Below are 22038 nucleotides of genomic sequence, written 5' to 3' on the forward strand. Positions count from 1 at the left end.
GCTCGTCACATCAGGCAACCATACTGAAACCCTGTCATTCTACATACTGGACTCCCCTCTCGCACCCATTGTCCTAGGTCATCCCTGGCTCATCAACCACAACCCCAAGGAGCGTCCGTCTTCACTAAATTGGACTTGCGCAATGCTTATCATTTGGTCCGCATCAGGAAGGGGGATGAGTGGAATACTGCTCTTAACACCCCCAGGGGGCACTTTGAATACTTGGTCATGCCCTTAGGTTTGTCCAACTCCCCAGCAGTCTTCCAAGCTCTCGTCAATGACGTGCTGCGAGACATGGTTGACCAGTTCATATATGTCTACCTGGATGACACATTGATTTTTTCATCTTCTCTCCAGGAACACGTGCAACACGTCCGGCGAGTGCTTCAGAGGTTGCTAGAGAATGGGCTTTTTGTCAAGGCGGAGAAATGCGATTTTCATGCACAGTCTGTTATTTTTCTAGGTTACATTGTGTCGTCTGAGGGAATACGGATGGATCCTGAGAAGGTTAAGGCTGTGGTGGAATGGCCAACCCCAGATTCCCGTAAGGCCCTACAGCGGTTTCTGGGGTTCGCCAATTTCTACCGGCGGTTCATTCGCAACTTCAGCCAACTAGCCTCGCCTCTGACTGCCTTGACCTCCCCCAGAACTACGTTCAGGTGGTCAGACGCAGCTGAGGCTGCGTTTGCCAAACTTAAGAGTCGCTTTGTTTCGGCTCCCATCCTGATTACCCCTGATCCATCACGTCAGTTCGTGGTGGAGGTTGATGCGTCAGAGGTGGGGGTAGGTGCAGTGATCTCTCAGCGTTCTCCCACAGACGATAGAATGCACCCATGCGCGTTTTTGTCCCATCGTTTGTCTCCTGCCGAATGCAATTATGACATTGGTAACAGAGAATTGTTGGCGGTCAAGTTAGCGTTGGAAGAATGGCGCCACTGGTTAGAAGGGTCGGGGGTACCTTTTATCGTCTGGACAGACCACAAGAATTTGGAATACATTAAGACTGCCAAAAGATTGAACTCCAGGCAGGCTCGGTGGGCACTTTTTTTCGGACGTTTTGATTTTACACTCTCGTACCGCCCGGGTTCCAAAAACATCAAACCCGACTCTTTATCGCGCATTTTTGACCGTTCCGAACGCCTGGCTACTCCCGAGTGCATTTTACTCCGAGAATCTATTTGTCTCCACACTCGTATGGGAGGTTGAATCGAAGGTCAAGAGAGCCTTAGAAGGGGTAACGCCCCCGGCCGGTTGCCCACCGAACCGCTTATTTGTACCGGAGGGATTACGGTCCGACGTTATTCAGTGGGGGCATTGTTCCAACGTGGCTTGTCATCCAGGAGTTAGTCGTACCAAGTTTTTGGTCAAGCAATGATTCTGGTGGCCACTTATGGCTCGTGACGTTAACAGTTTGGTTTTGGGTTGCTCTGTTTGTGCCACTGGTAAGACTTCCAATCGACCTCCAGATGGGTTACTCCAACCGCTGCCTGTCCCTTCGAGACCCTGGTCCCACATTTCGCTAGATTTTGTCACCGCCCTCCCACCCTCCCAGGGTAACACGGTAGTTTTGACCGTGGTGGACCGGTTCTCGAAGGCGGCCCATTTTATTCCCTTGCCCAAATTACCCTCAGCCAAGGAGACAGTGTTGACCGTCGTTAATCACGTCTTTCGCTTACATGGCCTCCCGACAGACGTGGTTTCCGACAGAGGACCCCAATTTGTGTCCAAATTTTGGCAAGAGTTTTGTAAATTATTGGGGGCGACTGTCAGTCTGTCCTCAGGGTTTCATCCCCAGAGCAATGGTCAAACTGAGAGAGCCAACCAAGATTTGGAGAGAACGTTGCGATGTCTGGTTTCCAAGAATCCTTCCTCTTGGAGTCAGCAATTGTCTATGGTGGAGTACGCACACAATACGTTGCCAGTGTCATCTACGGGCCTATCTCCGTTTGAGTGTAGTGTAGGTTACTAGCCACAAATTTTTTCTAGTCTGGAATCCGAAGTCGCGGTCCCCTCCGCTCATGCCTTCGTCCAGAGGTGTCATCGCACTTGGACTAGAGCCCGTGAGACTCTACTCCAGGTGGGAGCGCGCACCAAGGCCAAAGCCGATCGCCACCGGTCTAGGCCTCCCGTATACGTCGCTGGTCAAGAAGTGTGGCTTTCTACTAAGAACATTCCTCTCCGTTCCGTTTCTAATAAACTTGCTCCTAAATTTATCGGCCCTTTCACTGTCACCAAGATCATTAGTCCGGTGACAGTCCGCCTCAACCTTCCTCCAGTGTACAGGAGAATTCATCCCGTGTTTCATGTATCCAAAGTTAAGCCCGTGTTTTATTCTCGAATTAATCCGCCAGCCCCGGTTCCCCCACCGCCGCGACTCGTAGACGGGGAACCCACATATTCGGTAAATCGTATTCTGGACACAAGGCGGAGGGGACGCGGAGTCCAGTACTTGGTGGACTGGGAAGGTTACGGTCCAGAGGAGAGAAGTTGGGTACCTGCCAGAGACATCCTGGATCACTCCCTTATTGATGATTACAATCGGCAGGTAAGGGAGTCTGGGGACGCCAGGAGGCGTTCCTAGGAGGGGGGGTACTGTCACGGTTCATAAATTCATTGTTTTCTTCGTGTCTTGTGTAACTGTTGTTTTGTGTGTCTGGGTGTGTGAGAGTGGGCGTTACCACTCATTCCGGTTGATCAGCGATCCAGCTGATCTCATTCATCGCTCCAGCTGCAGCTCATTCACGCACCTTTAAAACCTCACCGCACTTTCCTCTCATTGTCAGATCGTTGTTTGATGTCTCCCGTGTGTGATCCTGTTCCCGTCGACGTTCCTGTTCGTGTTCCCGTTCCTGTTTCTTGTTCACCTGGATTTCGTCTTCACTTGGGTCATCACGTCTGCATCACTTCACTTCACGGACACTTCGCTGACCATCCAAGTCCCTGTGTCATCAGCTGCTCACCCACTACCGGACTTTCACTTCTCTCATCAATAAACATACTGAGTTTTTACTTGCATTATTGCTTCTGTCTTTTGTGACCATGACATATGTATGAGGCATAAATACCTTTCGGTAAATTGTACTGTATCTTTAAATAAAAAGTAACAGATGATCGGTTTGCTTGAACTGAGGCGCTACAGCGATCGGTCACGTCACATTTACAAGCGCCAAAACGGTATTTATTGTCTGAATTTCATAATAAAATGGACAGAACATAAGAGCTGAGAATTATTTTCATATCAAAAGTAACCTGCTCTGTCTAGTCTGTCGGGATCAGTGTCTTTGCGCCGCAATTTTTCTCTGCATGAGAAAATGGATGTTATGTGTGGCGCGAGAGCGTCTGAAAAGTGTCGATTGCGTGAGTCTCACACTGAATGCGTAGAGCTGGCAGCCCTGCTTTTAGAAGGGGGATAAATCGACAGCAGCGTTCCTTCTTCCGCCATGCTTCTTCTCCTTGTGAGGATTGTTTACATTAGACTCTAGTGCGCACTGCGCCGCAGTGCTTCATGTGGGGATTGTTTACATCAGTGGTTCTCAAAGTGGGGTGGCGCACTGCCTGGGGGTCCGTGGAAAGTTCGCTATAAAATATAAACATACCCGGAGAAAGTGCAGGGCCCATCGTCATTCATTAGGCTACTCCCGCGCGTGTAACGTTAGACCAATGAACATTCGGCTTTTACATTAGGTCTACAATCTACCAAAACATTTCCCTCAGGTTTTAACTTCACGTCTTACAGCTAATGAATGAATAAAAGCCAATTAAACAGGCGCATTGTGTTCATCAGCACTCCCTCGCTTTAACTTTGGGCCAATAGAAACTCTGTTGTATTACGTCAATCTGTCAAAGTCGTTATTTCGACATAATATCTCGTAATTTCGCCATAATGAGGGGACATTCTAATCTGCATTAAGCCACATTAAGCGTTCTTATAATGGTAATCTATGGGAGGAAAATGCTTAACGTGTATGCATTTGTTGCGTTGAACGTTGCGTTCATATTCTGGGCTCATCTGATTTACATAGCCTACTTTGTTATGATTTTAGTATCATAATGATTAATAAATGCACGCACAATTATCCGTGAACTTGATTTGATCAAATGCCTTTCAACTTGTTTGTGAAAAATTCAGAATTAAATGAATGTGCAGCAGTTTGCAGAGAGTCTGTAGGCCTACTATACTGTTGTAGCCATTAAATAAGCGCATTTAGTTTCATATTTGTTCAAATATTATGATGTTATTTTGTTTCGTTTATGTTGATTTATGAAAAGTGCAACAGCACGAGTAAGATAGAATGCGCAATATATCGAGAGACGTGGAGCGGGTTATATGATTTTGACCACTTCATTAAGTTTTGTTTTGTAGAAAGCCTTTCTTTAAAGTGAATTTCGTTTTGTATAAATTGTATCTTAATTTTAATACATTTTTCATCAACCAATTGCCTGTTTTTAATGAATAAGATGCAAATATAACAGACAATAATCATGCAGGCGCCCGCGCGGTCACTTGCACTGCACGTTAACTGGAGCGCATCTCATCCTAACTTAACGAAACTCAGCGTATGCCTCAAACAGACATCAGAAATACATCAAATACACAAAGCTTGAAATGTCTTTAAACAAAATAATTCTAAACGAAAAGAAAAAGGCTACTCTCTGATTATGTAATCCATGATGTGCATTTCTCTCTACAGGCGCGTTTACTACGAATATGGCGATCGTCAACTTCATCTTTGCAGCCGACACTGTAATAAAAATCAATGCACGCGCCACCGGATTTAAAAAAGCACATCTTGCTTGTTGTACGCACACATATTATAACATTATTATTAATTAATACATCTTTTAGAATATTTGATTGAATGCTGAATGTTGCGCTTGTTCAATTTAATATAATTAAAACTTTAATTGTGATCATTAAAATAATTGAATATTAAATATTTAGTGGCCAAGTTTAGCTCATTTATTAATAGTGTATATATATATATATATATATATATATATATATATATATATATATATATATATATATATATATATATATATATATAATTGCGCAGCCCCCCCCCCCGTCAACGATCTAGCACCCCCTCAGCACATGCGTTAACGATTTTGCTGGGGCTTCAGCCCCGAATGTTTTGAGTATAGCCCTAAATGTTTTTTGAAAAGTTGACTGACAAAAATGAAACTGGACAATAGCCTATGTAAACCCCCGAAATCATAAGTCGCCTTATTTCATTGTGCTTTGGCTTTGCTGCTGCTTTGCTGCTATATGTCAGTAAAACTTTCCTGTCGTATCAGCCGTGTGCTCGCAGCGCGCACTCTTCAATATCAAGCGCAAATGCAGCGCGCCCTGTATCACGCAAAAGAAACTACGAGCATGTACGTCGTGTTCTGTCGTCAATTAAGAATTGAAATAACCAAAAGGGAGATTAAAACTGCGTAATTTTTCATTATTAATATTCTAACATTTTATCAATATTGCAAAGTCATCAAAACTGACTCGTGTCATAAAAAAAATATTTTGTGACCAAAAATGTGAAAAATACATCTAGCCTAAATGATCGTTCTTGACATTCTTTTAACTATAAGCAACCCAATTTGTCTAGATCTGTAATATTATTTCCTTTGTATAATGAGCTTGTCTTTGTTTTCAATTATATTGTATTTTTATTGTGAGTGTGAACTGCTGCACAGCCATGATTTAGTCAGCTTGATTAACATTATTACAATGTATTCCTATTTAACACAGATGTTCTTTGCTAATTACAGAAACTATAAGCAAAATATAAGTATAGATATATATTTATAAAATAAACAAACAAAAGATTGCACTGGTGTTTGATTGAAATGTAACATCTATATGCAAAATAATCCTTAAAAGATTTCTCATTTAAGGCCATTCCTGTTTGGAATATGTGATTGTGTATTGTCAAGAATAAGAAGAAACATTCTGCATTTCCATTTTGTAGTGTGGACCATTCATTTGAACATTTATTCTCATTCTCATGTTTAAGAATCTGTTATCTGGTTGATAATTTATGCTACTGCTCACTGACATGCTTTTAAAGCTATTGTTATCCAGTTTTTGGGGGCCTTCAAACACCTTAAAATGCACATATGTAGCTCCGAGAAGTCCAAATTTTCAAGGGGGAGCATGCCCCCGAACCCCCCTAACTACCTCAAATTTGAATGCGCGTGCCTGTGGGGTAATGTGGGCTGGTGTGGCTGTCCCCTGTATATAGACCTACAATATACATTATTCTCTGTATCGAATCATGTTATCTTGTAACCCAGCCCCTGATGTTTCAGGCTCAGCCCCTGATGTTTTTAAAACCTAGAAATGCCCCTGCCCCTATCCCATCTTTCTCTCTCTCTCTCTCTCACACACACACACACACACACACATGATTTAGCTATTACATTTGTGTTGCGGTTATGAGGGGGTCCTTGGAATTTTTTCTGCCCTATGAGGGGTCCCTATCTCCAGATAGTTTGAGAACCCCTGGTTTACATTGTTTACATTGCGCACGTGTTTCGCGCAGCATATACGCAGTGTTTGTTTAAGCGGTTGATTGAAAATAAGCTAATGCGCGTTCTATAAATATAAATTCTGATCTATTATTTTTCACGGTATTTTGAAGTGCCCACGATAACAATATCGTGCATATTCATTACCGCGATTTATCGCATTACCGAATACCGGCACATGTCTACTGCGCGCTGACAGACAAGTACTTTTGATATGAAACAAATTACGCTTTTCCACTACACAGTACCAGCTCGCCTCGGCTCGTCTCAGCTCGGCTCGACTCGACTCGGCTTTGTTTGGTTTTCCACTGTGTAAAAGTTGTACCTGTACCTGCTTCCAGGTACTTTTTTTCGTACCACCTCCGGGCGAGGTTCTAAGCGAGCTGGGGCAAGCTGAGGTGATACTAAAATGTGACGTGAAAACACGGCAGACTGCTGATTGGTCAGAGAGAATCGTCACTATTCACTGCGTCATCATTGCATGCGCCAGACGGAGTATCCTGAATAAAAAACATCTCGCGTAGAAGATTAAGTCACGGCAGTTTCCTGTGACGTCGCTATGACAACCAGGTACTATTGTGGAGGTACTATCTGCAATGGAAAATGGAGCGAAAAGTGAGCCGAGCCGAGTCGAGTCGAGTCGAGTCAAGTTGAGTTGAGCTGGTACTGGTAATGGAAAAGCGCCAAAAGTCTCACCTTTCAAATGTAGTCATTTTTTAGAGACATTTAAACAATAAATACCATTTTGTGACTCTTTAATGTGTCTGACAGATCGCTGTAGACTCAAGGCTCAGTTAAAGCTGCTCGTGAACCGATCATCTCTTCCTTCTAGTTAATTTATAGCATTAAAATAAACATGAATGAACATAAAAGGAATGTTGTTTTAAAGTGCTAAGACGTCAGTACACTTTGTTTTTCAAATTTAAATCCTCCAAAGTTAATCTACTAACTCTCCTGACTGCTTTGTGGGACAAAATGGCGGATTATGATTAGTCAGATCGCCTGTCAATCAAACTCCCTGCGAAGGGTCAATTGAGAATGCCCGTGCACACAATCCTGATCTAATCGACAACTTTGCAGTTGCACATAGGAAAACGCGGAAAATCCTGCTATAATGTAAGAGAGCATCTTTTTTATGTATTTGGACCTAGGCCTAACAATGTGTTATGGTGCACTGTCACCAGTGTTTTTTTTTTTTTTTTTTGGTGAGCGTAAGCTCCTCCTGATTTTGTTAGTCATCTCATCTCTTATATGCTGTGTATGATCATATCCTGCCCTATTCATGGTAGCCTACTCGCGGACATTGCGTCATCAATGTCATCAATGTCATCAATTGCGTCATCAAGGGGCCCGCCTTGATAATCCTATTTAAGGGCCAGGTGTTGGCTCGTTACGCCACTGAATATAATTGTCTAAACTCCTTATCAAAATTACATATTTACAACAAATTTGACACATATATATGGGCACACTTTGAGTACTACTAATAAAAGTGGTGGAGATCAGGCAAGACTGTAAGAAGACTCAGGCAAAAAGGTGCTATAACTGTAAAAACGCTTTAAAACCATATATTTCCTATGGTAAACTGCCTGTATTGGCTGTAAATTGACTTTTTTGAATCTATGATGGCAGTTGTTAAATGCTTGCTAAATAAAACGTATTGTCTTTTGATGCTTGTGTGCTTAAAGGCCTTAAAGGCCTTAACTGCTTGAACCCCGATAAATGCTGCTTGCAGCTTTAATTATTATTATTATTTTCCCCTAAAACGCATCGTGCAGACCAAACCGTAAGAGCTGGAACCTTGAAACTTGGCCAAATGGTAGTCCTCAATTTGGGGAGAACCTATCAAAGTATGACCCCGATTGGCCCATAGGTGGCGCTATAGCGACCAAAAGCGTGAAACTGGTCATAACTCCGATTTCATTTCCGCCTGGGAAAATTTTCCGCCATTTTGAATTTTGTCAAAAACCTACTTTTGCGAACTAGTCCCTGGTTTATCGCCCGATCGGAACCAAACCAGTGCAGAAATGTTCTCTGGAGTCTGAATATCAATAATTATCGAAAAACAGTTGAAATTTCGATCCACGGTTGCTAAGGGGCGTCAAAACGTTTGCAGGAGGCGGAGCTAATTTTACTAAAATGGCTATAACTTGTGAACGAAATGAGATATTTTCACCAAACTCGGTACAAATATGTAAGAGCTCAATATGAGGTCACAGTAAAAAAAATTGCGAAGATTGAGCACTAGGTGGCGCTATAACATTAAAAAAAAAACATAAAAAGGGCTATGACCACCTGACCGTTAGTCCGATTTACTTGAAAATTGGTATGCTGTGTCTTGGTCCAAGGCCCCATGTATGTCTATGAGGACATTGGCGTATCTCAAAAAACATGGCCGCCGTCGGCCAATGAACTTTGAGCACCTTTAAGACAAGGTTAACGGAGGCCGATCAGAACGAAACTCAATGGGCATGTGCGACTCATGGCCCTAGAGGTCTGTAAGAATTTTGAAAGAAATCGACCACTAGTTGGCGCTAACAAGGTTTACGCCCTCTGTAATCACGTGGCTTTGCACACATCAACACAATAAGCATATCCTTTGATAGATCTCCTCATGATGAACAACTTTGCCTCAAGAACCATTGCTGTCAATCAAACCGTTCATTAAATATTAATAATTATGTTAAAAACCTACTTTTGCGAACTAGTCCCTGGTTTTTCGGCCAATTGGAACCAAACCAGTCTAGGACAATTCTCTGGACTCTCCAGATCAATAATTATCTAAAAAAAGTTGAACTTTTGCATTTGCCTGGCTGTAACAGGGTAATTTAGGAAAGGGGCGGGACAAAAAAACACTCAAAAGCCTATACAACCTAAGGGAAAACCCCAAACTTCACAAAAATCGATGAGCAGATGTGCCAGAACATGGTGAAGAAGCATGCCAAGTTTCGTGAAGATCGGACAATAGCTGGCGCTATAACTGTCCAAAACGTCTCTTCTTATTAGGGGTTCAAGCATGAAATGCTGAAACCCTATTGTAATTGTGCTGATTTTTATTATTATTATTCTTCCCTAAAACGCATCGTGCAGCCAAAACCGTAAGGCCTAGAGACGTGATACTTGGTCAAATGGTAGTAGTATTGCTCGCTACTCAGATACAAGGACTTATAGGTGGCGCTATTATGACCAAATTTACTAAATTGCTCATAACTCCTAGACAGTTTGTCCTAGAGTCTCAAATCTAGCATCACTGTGAGCCACTGGAGTCACTTGGACTATATTAACGATGTCTTTAATAACTTTTCTGGGCCAGCAAGTTATAGTGTCTTAGAAGCCAATGGAGGCGTGAGCCAGCTCTCAGATTTAATCAAAAATATCTTAATTTGTGTTCCGAAGATGAACAAAGGTTTTACGGGGTTGGAACAACATGAGGGTGAGTAATTACTGACAGAATTTTCATTTTTGGGTGAACTAACCCTTTAAGTAAATGTTATTTGTGCCTGACCTGCATGACCTAAGCAGTGGCAGTGACTAAACTGGCATCGGACATGTTTGCTCTCTTTGAGGAAATTCATTACATCACGGTTTGCTATTGCTGTGATCTCATGTGAGTGACAGGTTGTAAAAAAAAAAAATGATGAGCATGAATAAATAATTTATAATAAAAACTGCAATATTCCATTAAAAAAAAGAATCATCAATTAAGATTTCATGTTGACTTTAAAGGGCTGTTTTTTTAAGTTGGGGTAAGGGTTAAGCACTTATGGCGCTTTTCCACTACACAGTACCAGCTCGCCTCAACTCGACTCGACTCGCCTTTATTTGTTTTTCCACTGTGTAAAAGTTGTACCTGTACCTGCTTCCAGGTACTTTTTTTCATATCACCTCCGGCGAGGTTCTGAGCGAGCTGAGGCAATACTAAAATGTGACGTGAAAACACGGCAGACTGCTGATTGGTCAGAGAATCAGCGTAGTGACGCGTAGAAGATCATGTCACGGCAGTTTCCTGCGTTGTCGCTATGACGACCAGGTACTATTGTGGAGGTACTATCTGCAATGGAAAACAGAGCGAAAAGCGAGCCGAGCCGAGCCGAGCCGAGACAAGACGAGGCGAGTCGAGTCGAGATGAGCTGGTACTGGTAATGGAAAAGCGCCATTAGTTGTGATGGTTAAAGTTAGGGTAATGGGCTGGGGATTGGATTATGTCAATAAATGTCCTTACAAACAGGTGTGTGTTTGTGTGTGTTCGCAAGTCTGTAGTAGATGTAAAGATGTTATGTATATAAGGCATGTAAAACAGTCCAAATATATATGTAAATAAAATCATGAAAAAACATGATAATAATTCCCCATATGCTAAATATATACAGTACCAGTCAAAAGTTTGGAAACTGCAATTTGAAAAGAAGTCGAATTACCAAGGTTTTTTGGTTTTATTTGTAGTAAAATAAAGTGCCATTATAAAGCTCGGAAGGCTCAGGGTCTTTATTAATATAACTCTGATTGTTTTCGTCTGAAAGAAGAAAGTCATATACATCTAGGATGGCTTGAGGGTGAGTAAATCATGGGGTAATTTTCATCTTAAAGTGAACTACTCCTTTAGGTGTCACATGATCCTTTAGAAATCAAGTCAAGTCAAGTCACCTTCATTTATATAGCGCTTTTAACAATACGAATTGTTTCAAAGCAGCTTTACAGTGATAGATTAATTGATTGATTCACTTCCGTTGCGCAGATCATTAGTTGTTAACTTAGGGGCCGTTAACACGACACCATTTTAACAGAAAACCATCAACGGCTCCGGCTGCCCATTCGCACAAAACAGTGCCCAGTGGCTCGAGAACGCACTCTTGGAAATAGGTTCCAAGGTGCAAACGATTATCAGTTATCTCTGCGCAAACCTACGCAACCTCTGCGCAAACACCGACGCCGTGCACAAGCATGTAGTCCTTCTTTACAAATCAACCCTCAACAAACTACTTGTCTGGCCTTGTATAATAAAATGTATAATACAGAATTATTTATCGCGTCCGTGTAGCCACGTGGTGACTCTGTACAGATAAATTGGCATAGTTTCATCTGTACAGAGGTAAATCATTCTAATATGCAGATTTAATACTCAGTTATTATCTATGTTGGAAACAATAATAATAATAATAATACTTCACAATATTACTGTTTTTTTCTGTATTTTTTATCAAATTATTGCAGGCTTGGTGAGCATGAGAGACTACTTTCAAAAACATTAGAAATAATGTTTCCAAACTTTTCACTAGTACTGTATATTATATCACTTTATAAATAGTTGTTGTGAGCTCTTGTCAGCTCTATCAATTTACAAGTCAACTCTTCAGACATAAAGCCAGATGGAGTTGACATCTGACGGAGTTGACAAGATTGAAAATTTTTCCCATCTCAACCATGTGTTGTACAGTGAAGTTTTTTCCCCCTCAGTTTTAGCTGCCTTAATAAACAACAAAAATACTAAGATTTAATTCAAACTATTGACAAAAATGAAAGGAAAATTGAATTCAAGTTTTACTTTTTGTATTGTTTGATATCTTATATATCTCTGCCCTTCAATTTAAGTGTATATTTTTTTTTATTTGTTGCATGTTTAAACACATTGTTTGGCAGTTATACATTGTGACATGTAACACAATGTGTAACATTGCATGCATCTTCCGAGTATGAAGATTACCTTTAAAATAATACTAAATATATTATTTTAAAATATAAGCAATGAATGCCCTGAGTATATAGATTTCCTTCAGATGTAACTTAATTACTTTTATTTAGATTATTATTATTATTTTTTCATGTTGTGTGTAGGACATGTTTTGTCCCTTATCTCAAGAATCAGTGACATACAATGAATTTTTACCATAATAATGGACAATGCAGATAATTTGACTAAATACTGAACTAAGTAGCCAAGAACATGCTGAAATTTCACATAAAATCTTCATGTAGGCTTATTATAACCTCTCGTCGGCTGTGTTACAGCAGCATGCACGTACACTGAATGGAGAAAGAGGGTGAAACTCAAGCCAAGCGTGTTTGAGCAGACAGAATTAACAGAGCTTTGTTAGCATCATGATAATGCTAACAATCACAATCCGTTAGCACAGCACAGTCGCTAAGCTAACGGCAAACAAGTTCACTTACAAACTCTGCACATCGCAGCAAGCCGTTCTTTACAGGGAGAAACAGAAAGGAAGGTGGTCGTGTGCAGAAGGGAGAGAGAGAGAGAGAAAAAAAAGCAGCAGCAGGCTTGGACACTGCTCATTACTTTTTCGCTCTATTTTTTACCTTAATATGGCAAACATTTTACCTTAATATGGCAATAATACTGGCAAAATAGATAGACATAACAAAAACGTAACAGCCTGTTTAAATAAAGACGCTGACATTATGACCAGATCTATAAAAAAAATAACATTAGTGTTATTTTAATTCAAATAAAATTTAAAAATGGCAATGACTAGGCAGTTATGAAAAAATTAGGGACTAGGGATGCACAATATGCTATATCGGCCACCATGTCGGTTTCGCCCGATATATGTTCATTTTTAATGTTATCGTTATCAGCCCGATAAGAAAATTTGACCGATAAATAAAGATTATTTACTTCAGCTGAGACACTTCAGATGCTATGATGCATTTACTTCTAATGTTCGCTATTATGGTTTTGAATATCTTGAAATATGATTAGAATTTTTTGAAAAAGAAAATACAGTTAAGTGCTACATGTGCAGCTCAAGTTCATAATATAGTCTACATAAAATTAAAATAAGAAGACAACTGTAAAAGAATGTTGTGAATTCTTTGTACAACTGTGTTTTAGAGCCCTGTTACGGGATAAGTGCATCAACAATGGAGTTACAGCTTCATGACTAGCAAAATTAGGTTTGCGTGTGTAATTTTAAGTTGTAATATTACGTTTATTTTGTGTGTGTGTTTGTTTGTTTGTTTGTTTGTTTGTTTGTTTGTTTGTTTGTATGTATGTATGTATGTATGTATGTATGTATGTATATATATATATATATGTAAGGGATAATGTAGAGCGAGGTGGTTGTTATAGCGAATACAACCCCGACAGGCTGATCGGGACCAAGACGCGAAGCGGAGGGGTCTTGAATCAGCCTGAAGGGGTTGTATTCGCTATAACAACCGCCTCGTTCTACATTATCCCGCTTATTAAATGGCTACCCACCAAATAAATCAATAATTTGACCAAAAAAAACAAAACAATTAAAAACAAAATATTGATTTAAAAAGGAGTTTATTGATTTAAAAACGATTGTATTGTTTCCGCTAAAGAAAATAGTCCGTTCCATCTCTACGGTTAGAATCCTGCGTCCATAGCAAAGCTCAGTTTTTCATGGCAACGGTGTGTTCTACTTCGTAGCAGTCTGTTATCAAGAAAAAGCGTTTGGTTAAGTTAATTAACATAGTAAAGAAGCGCTTCAGTTTACCGGTGATCAACAGCAATGCATGACATTAATAAATAAATACAAACAGGGAGCGAGAGCAAGAGACCTTGTGCGTGTGTGCCCATGAAGCGCATGTAATCTAGAGAGCATCCTGATTGGCCTGTTTCGGTAAATCAACCAATCAATTGTCACTGTGGGTGGGCTTTATCTCTTCTCCCGAACCGAATTAATCAGTTCAGTGTATCTAGAAACAGGAGCGCCATGGCAGAGGAAGAGTGCCACAAAAAACGAAAGTATAAGATACATTTTAAGCCAGACTACACGAAAGTGTACCCGTCTTATAAGAGTAAAACATAATGACAGTCTTGCACGCTGTCAGTTTGTAACAGTGACTTCAGCATTGCCGATGGCGGGTTAAATGATTGTAAAAGACATGTTGAGGTAACTCAAACTGCAACATTTGGAAAAGAAAAAGAACATGGAAAGAAGAGCGAAGAGAAAAACAGCACAAACGTACAAAAGAGTAAAACATGAGCAGAAAATGTAAGAGGGCACAAAGTACAGGGTAATAAAACCAAAAGAAAAACATCATTTTTAAGAAAGCATGAACATAAGTTTAGGTTTTGTGCTAAATAATTTTTAATGTGTTTAAAGTTTTTATTCATGCTTGTTATTTTTTGATTCACTCTTATTATATTTTGATCCGTGACCACATTGTTTGCTATTCTGATCATTTTGCATAATTTTTTTCAGTTTGTGCAATACATTTTTACATGTGTTTTTCAATTTTTGTTTCACGCTTATTATTTTTTGATCCATGGCCGCAAAACTTTAGAAGGGATATTGATCCCATAGGAGAACGACAACACAGCAATGGCTTCTGATTCAGACAGTTTTATTTAGCTCTCATTAAAAGCAAAGCTTGCCGCAAATGCACGCTGCAAATTACCATTACAAGCAACACAATATACACACTGTTTTGTAAGCTCACCGTAAATTACAAAAATACATACATATCCTGTGACAGCTATAATTTACTGCACAAATAAATGCACACCTGTTCGTATTTGTTCTCTCCATCGAAAATATACATGAACATGCTGTTGCATCTTTAAGACATTTTGAGGCTTATTTTGCTGTTTTTATAAGCCGTTTGATATGTTAAAAGCTGTTAAGACCAGTTACACTCACAGTGTGGATGAATCACGTTTGTGTCAAAGACTCAGGATCTTTTGAAGAGAACTTATGCGACGCAGAAACTCTCACAAAGGAAAAACAAACACTCATTTTTGATCCATTAATGCATCTCTCACATACTGCAATCTCACTGTTTGAAGCATCTGTCATAGGAAATCAACACGTGCTGTTGTGAATAATTAAGCGAGGCGTCTTCTCATAGGATAAGGACATGCAATCTCATGATGAATGATTATGAAACACAGATGAGTCACCGATGTACTATAGTACAAGAAAAAGCCACATCCTGTTTTCTCCTTCAAATTAAAACTAACTGATGGTAACATACTCTTCTATGATTTCAACGCACATAACTGATAAAATCTTTTAGTTTAGTAGTTGTGTTTCAGCACGTTGTTACAGGAAGAGCACATTCACAACAGGAGTTACACTTTCTGACTAGCATGTAACTTGGTTCAAGTTCACTTGTGCATTTGTGTCATTTTGTGCAGATATAAGTTGTAATATTATGTTTATGTTGAATAAATATCTGATTAATTCGTTTAATTGAGTTGATTTAATTAATTTAATTAATTCCAATACAAAAATGAACCATGGTTTTACTACAAATAAAACCAAAAAACCTTGGTAACCACAAATTAACTATGGCTCCCTTTCGAAAGGGAACTTGCACTGCGTTGATGACGCTATTGGGGAACACCCTCCACATGAACTGGTGTCTGAAAACAGGGAAGAGGGACAGGCATCTGGGCCCAGTGGTTCGGGTCCCACTCGTGCTGAGGCACTGTGGAGACTCGGATCATGGGATTCCCAGATGGAGCTCACTGACGAGTTTGAGAGAGGTGTTTCTCTCTCACGCCCGTAAGAAGCTCGCGAGGGTGAGCTGCTGGACGAGGATGTGTTATCTCTTACATCCTCTGATCCAGCAGCAAGTGCTTCATGAGGGTGAAGAAGAGGTACAACCTAAATCCCTCACAGCCTCCCTGCCCAGCGTATGATGAGCTGTTGGGTGTTATGGAACGCACTTCAGCGAGGCTTCAGCTGCCGTGGGAGTGCGTGAAGGAAGAAGCCGTTCGCGGCAGGCTGGATGAGCGGTTCCTTTCTGGCCATAAATCCCCAGCTCCCGTGAGCCTTCCATTCCTTCCTGATCTGCATACTGAGATCAATGCGGCATGGAAGAACCCATATTCTGCACGCATGCATCGTCAGCAGCGAGCAAACTACGCTGATGTCGAGGGGATGCGTGAACATGGGTATGTGTCGATGCCCCCAATCGACGAGACATTCGCAAACTATCTCACTGCTGGACAGGCATCGGCACTAAAAGCTCCGGTTGCACTAAAAGCTCCCCGGTTTCACCATCTGAACTTTTCGGCGCCTCCGTTGAGATGGTGGTGGAAAAGTTCAGAGAGGCGAAGGTGCGCTCAGCTGCATTTAAATCATGCATTCCGTTGTGGTCCGAATCCACGCCTAGACAGCCAGGGGGGCCTTGCCCATCCCGGTTTGATGATCAGAGAGAGGGCCAGAGGTTCAGCGTCGCCTCTCACACTCCTCCTCCTACAAGGAGTAGGTCGCAGAGAAGGCGCGACTCAAGGAAGAAAGAGGGATCTGAGGGAGGTGATCCAGCACAGGCGCTCCCAGCGTCAGTGTAGGATCCCCTTCCTCTGAGGGTGAATAACAACCATCCTCTCCTCTCTTCTTCCTTTCCCCCCTATTTACTTTCCCCCAGGCGTTTCTTACATCAGGCCTGAGGCCTGGACCGATGATGCTATTTTCCCATTAAATGGAATGCTTCTGAAGGTCTGGAGTCGGGCTTGGAAGTGAGCGCGCCCTTTCTAGCTTTTGGGTGGAAGGCCTTCATTTTAAGAATATTATTTAGGCTGCCGCTCTACGAGCAGCAGGATGATCTTGGTTGGTCTTTATTATAAGGTTAACTTTAGACCTCGGTTATCTGTTTAGAAAGTATTAAAGGGTATGTTTGATAGGTATTAAAATAGGAATTTAGGGCCCTGAAGTTCCCGTTTTTATAGGTAGACTTGCATACCTTATCATAGGCCTCCTCTTGTGATAGAGTCATAAGGTGAATGTAGTAGGTGGTGCCAATCTTGGTCACCCAGTGAAATGTACTGGCTTCATCTCATAGAGAAATCTCTAGTGAGGCCACCGTACATGTGAGCTTCAAACAGGTTTAGTTCAGCGTGAGATGGCTTCCTCCCAATTGGGGTTGTCTCCTGAGGTCATCGCTTTGTATAAGCTCATGAGGACCACCTTGTATTTGTAAAGCAGGTCTCCTCTCACTTCTGAGGGTTGTTGAGACTGTAGCCTTGAAATTCAGACATAGGATATGCAAGTGCCATCCCCACGCAGGCTGCCTTAAAATCTGGCTTAGGCATGTGTACGAGGAGTTTGTTGGAGACTATCTGCTAGAAGCTTTTTGATCACGAGCCCCTCAGTATCTGAGCGTAGGCTCTTTAGATTTAGATAATCTACAGCTTATCTCTTTTCCTGGTACTGGCCTCCTCTTTCTACAAGAGTCGTATAGCCTAGGCCCACCTCTGCATTAGGTGATTATGCTAGTGGATGTTAAGGGTAGAATAAACAGCATAGGTAGCAGGCTATTCCTAAGCCTCCCATGCAGATATATTCTGGGCGTTGTCAGAAGGTGAAAATGTCATTGGCCTCATAGTTGAGGCCTCCATTTCCCTTGGGCTTAGTGTTTTTTTGGCTACCCACAGTTCTAGTCTATTCACCCTGCACCACTGGTGCTCTTTTTAGTACTCCCTCCCATTGGGATGAGTTTGAGTACACTCCCTTAGAGCCTAAGCATGCCATGGGCTGATGTTTTTGATAATTGAAATTGTAGGCCTTTCTATAGGCCTCCTCAATGGTCAGGTAGCGTAATATTGTACTTCCCTTGTTTAAAGGGTCGATAGCGCTCTAGCTGAGTACACTGTAATGTAAAGCAATGTAAAGTAGGAAAAACCGGGCCCATAGTATTTCTATGAGTACACCTATGATATCTGAGGCTAGTTCTGCTAACAAGTATCGCTATCTTCACAGGGCTCCTTGAATTTGGTTCCACTATCTTGTGGGTTTTTAGCAATAAATAAGATCAAGTTGTAGGCTCCCTTTGAGCCTCCCTGACTCTAGCTCAGAGCCTGATCAAATATATATATTTTCCTAGCTACCCAAAGTCTGGTTAGAAGGTTGAAGGACTCTCAAGAGGCCTCCCTCCTAGATCAGCCCTAGAGCTGGAGGTGCTCCCCTTATCTAGGGTCCCTTTAGAGTGCCCAGCCTCCACAATGTTTTAAAGCACTGTGTAGATCCAGGATTGAGTAGAGTAACTCCCCTCGTTTGCAAGGGTCGCTATGCTGAGTTCTACTCTCCAGGATGCCTGTCTCTATGTTCCGGTTTCACTTTTGGTTTTGTGAGAGACTCTGTTTGGGAAAACAGACAGGTTGTTGGCAAGACTAGATCAGTAGATTTTATCGGGTCAGCCTTCCTGGTGGCATGTCCCCCTCAGAAAGTGACTGGAGGGGACTCCTTTTGGACCCCCTGGCCATATTCCCTTAAAGGAACCCCTTCCTTGGAAGCTGTTGGTTCCAAGACTTTGAGCGGCCTTAGTAGGCCTTCCTTTGTTCGGAGGCCTCTTTAAGGCTTATAGCTTGGGCAGTGACAGTAGGGAATAATGTATGTATGTGAAGGGGGAGTGTTTTCTTGGCGTTTCAGGTTGAAACTGCCAGTTCTGATGTTTTGTCATGAGCCATAATTGGCATGCACTCCCCTCAGATTGTACTTCGTTCCCCAATAGCATCATCGGCGCAGTGCGAGTTCCCTTTCGAAATGGAATGTCTAGGTTACGACTGTAACCTCTGTTCCCTGAGAACAGGGAATGAGACACTGCGTCAATGACGCTATTGGGGAACGAAGTACAATCTGAGGGGAGTGCATGCCAGTTATGGCTCAAATTAAAGATTTTTTTTTTTTATGTATTAATTATAACTAGCAATTTTATTTTTCTCATATTATTTTCATCAGCAATATGGTTTAGTTAAATCATTTCATTATTGTGGGCTATTCCATTTTTTTTTTCATGGTACAGATGGTACTCAACCAGAATAATACTTTTACCGCCGCCGTTCCCGCGGCGGTAAATTGCGGGTGTGTATTTGCAGCCTCTTAGCGCTAAGAGGCGCTACAATCACAGACTTTGCAAAGTGTCGGTTTATTCTCTCTATTGCGTAATCTGCCGCCGCGCCGCGGCTCATAGAGAGCGATTGAAAGCTGGTAGCAAATCAATTCAAATGAAACATTGAACGAATTCATAATCACAATACTGAAATTACTTAAATTAAATTGAATAATGAAAAAAAAAAATCAACATAAAACTTTGCAATAGAAAAATATTAGGCAACATCAATGAGGCTTTGTAAGAGCATAATACATTAGTTTAACAGTATTCAAAAGATAGCTCTGTGGTCATTGCAACAACATGAGCCTCTCGGGGCTTCAAGAGATATGAGATCGAATCTCAGTGTAGCCGACAGTGTTTATGTTTTTCCGTTCTTGATGCTTAAATATGTATCTGTTTATTAAAGTCAAGCATCTTGTTTAATTATCAATTGTACATTACAACATAAATTTGCGACATTCCAGTTGAGCCGCTGCAAAAACGACACATCTGATGAAGGAAGACTGTCAGCCGATCGCACCAGAAAATGAAGATGATGAAGCTCGTCTTTAATCTGCTAAATTATTTTTATTTTTTTTGTGAATCATTCACGAAATTGAGATGACTGACAGTGATACCCGGCCATAGCAACGGAAGACATTTTTCAAAACAGATCGAACAAATCAGAAAAATACTTTCAATACAGTATTGCTTTCAATTAAAAAAATAAACAATGAAAATGTAAAGAAAAATAAAATGAATTAACCCTCTAAGGTCGGCAAACGCGCCGGCGCGTTTTGCTGGATTTTCTTCACATTGTAGCACTATAAACTTAAACTACTCCGTCATTTATGGTCATACAGAAAAACGAAATATAAAAAAAGAATCTGTGATATTTCTACTTTTGTATGTGTCCACTTACAATCAAATCAAAACATTGTGCTTTTGTAAAATAAAGAAAATAAACAGGGTGTGCGTTCTGCCTCTCCGTCGTGGTGAACTTTTTTTTCTTGAGCACGTCTATAAACTGAAACAAAACTCAGCGAATACTTGTCACACATTTATGAGCCATATACCTTTATAAACATTTAAGTGTGTACTTTTAAATGATCGGATTCAAACTGAAAACAAATATTCTCTGTTTAAGTAATTTGTATAAAACCAACAAGATGTTCAGCTTCTCAAACGCTTCCTAATTATTTTTAATTCGACCACGCCCACTCGCGCAAAAGAGATTGACATGCAAATCTCCACATGGAACGCGAACGTGCTCATTACCTCAAAAACAAAACACCAAAACACTTCACAAGTCTCTGCTTTTCGTCGAGTTTGAAAGACGCACCGTGAGCTTACATTGGATTTAGGCTACCTCAGAAGAAGAAGAACACGATTTGAAGACAAGAAAGATGTAAGGTAAGAAAATCTTACATATTAGTTTGTTATTGTTGCATAAATTTCACATTGCAGTTGAACTGTTGCTAGATATATGGTGAATATTATAATATTTAGACCCGTGTTTACTGTTACTGTGTTTGTGGATATCTGCTCAAACGTAGATATGTATATGGTAACCATAATGTTTTATAATTTGAGCGCGATCGCGTTTGAATGTATCATATTTTGGATCGCGATCGCGTTTGAATGTATCATATTTTGGATCGCGATCGCGTTTGAATGTATCATATTTTGTGTGTGTGTATTCTGTGAATTTTAAAAAGCAATTTTAACCAGAAAAATCTAAAATATATAGCCTATATAGTTTCTCTTGATATCAGTATGTTCACTTTTTTTTTCTTTCAGGGCCCAGATGCCACTGAGTCCTGCTGACTTCAACATTCACATGAGTCTCTGTACATGAACATGGTAAAGTGAAAATCAAACACCTTGGAAATGAAAAGTATGTACAATGTTTTTAGGAATGGCACAAAGGTCTCTGTCTTTGGATCAGTGTGTTCAATAAGTGCTTTTTTGTCATTTGTTGTGTATCTTTGGATTATGTTGTGTTGTAAATAAATCCAAACAATCTAAAAGCCATTCTTTTTTAAATCTCCTCATTCTTTGTGCATGGTTGCTCAGAATGACAGGGCCTGATAACTTCCTAATAGGGCCGTTAGGGGAGGGTCTTTGTCTTTCTCAGGTGTGAAAAAAGCATAAAGCTTCCTCCCGCATAAAGCTTTCTCACACAAAACACGTCGTAAAAATTTTTAATTAATATATTGTCTTATCTGAATGAGCAGTCAGGGTGATTTTCACATAGTTTTAGAGCAAATATTCTAGGCTACGTCATACGATTTTCAAAAGTCTTGTGAAGAAATAATCAGTATGGGTTTCATGACCTTAAAAGTCTTGTGAAGAAATAATCAGTATGGGTTTCATGACCTTATTTCAGTGAGATTTTTTTTTTTGTATTTTCACAAACCACGCATAAATGTCATTATCTCAAAACTACAAACTTTTACACACATGCTGCTGATATATTATTGTAGCAGAGTTTGTGCTGAATACAGTGTAATTAGACTTTAGCCATGAAAATGTCACAAGTAACAGAAATAACCACAAATGTCAGAGCATGTCAGAACACCTCCAGGGCCCAGAAAAAAGCTCAGACCCCAGAGGGTTAAGTTTGAAAACCCATCGCACATTTCAAGGTATAAATAAAGTGTCGGGACAGTTTATTTATTTAAAATAGGGTTTCATCGATAGAGT

At 40.7% G+C, this 22038-nt stretch overlaps 1 protein-coding gene across 5 annotated transcripts in view; it reads right to left on the bottom strand.

Moving 5' to 3' along the window:
* Window positions 1–22038, bottom strand: part of LOC308700123 (SEC14-like protein 1) — a 395381-nt gene that overhangs the window by 23822 nt on the left and 349521 nt on the right. For 2 of the 5 annotated variants that reach the window (XM_081381510.1, XM_081381512.1), the window contains exon 16: window positions 12697–12723. The exons of the other annotated variants lie outside the window; for them this stretch is intronic. In XM_081381510.1, the coding sequence (XP_081237636.1) occupies window positions 12697–12723 (27 nt within the window). The remainder of the gene's footprint in view (window positions 1–12696; window positions 12724–22038) is intronic. 5 annotated transcript variants of the gene reach the window in all.

The sequence above is a fragment of the Scardinius erythrophthalmus genome, assembly GCF_964197995.2.
Source record: "Scardinius erythrophthalmus genome assembly, chromosome: 12".
Lineage (NCBI taxonomy): Eukaryota > Metazoa > Chordata > Actinopteri > Cypriniformes > Leuciscidae > Scardinius > Scardinius erythrophthalmus.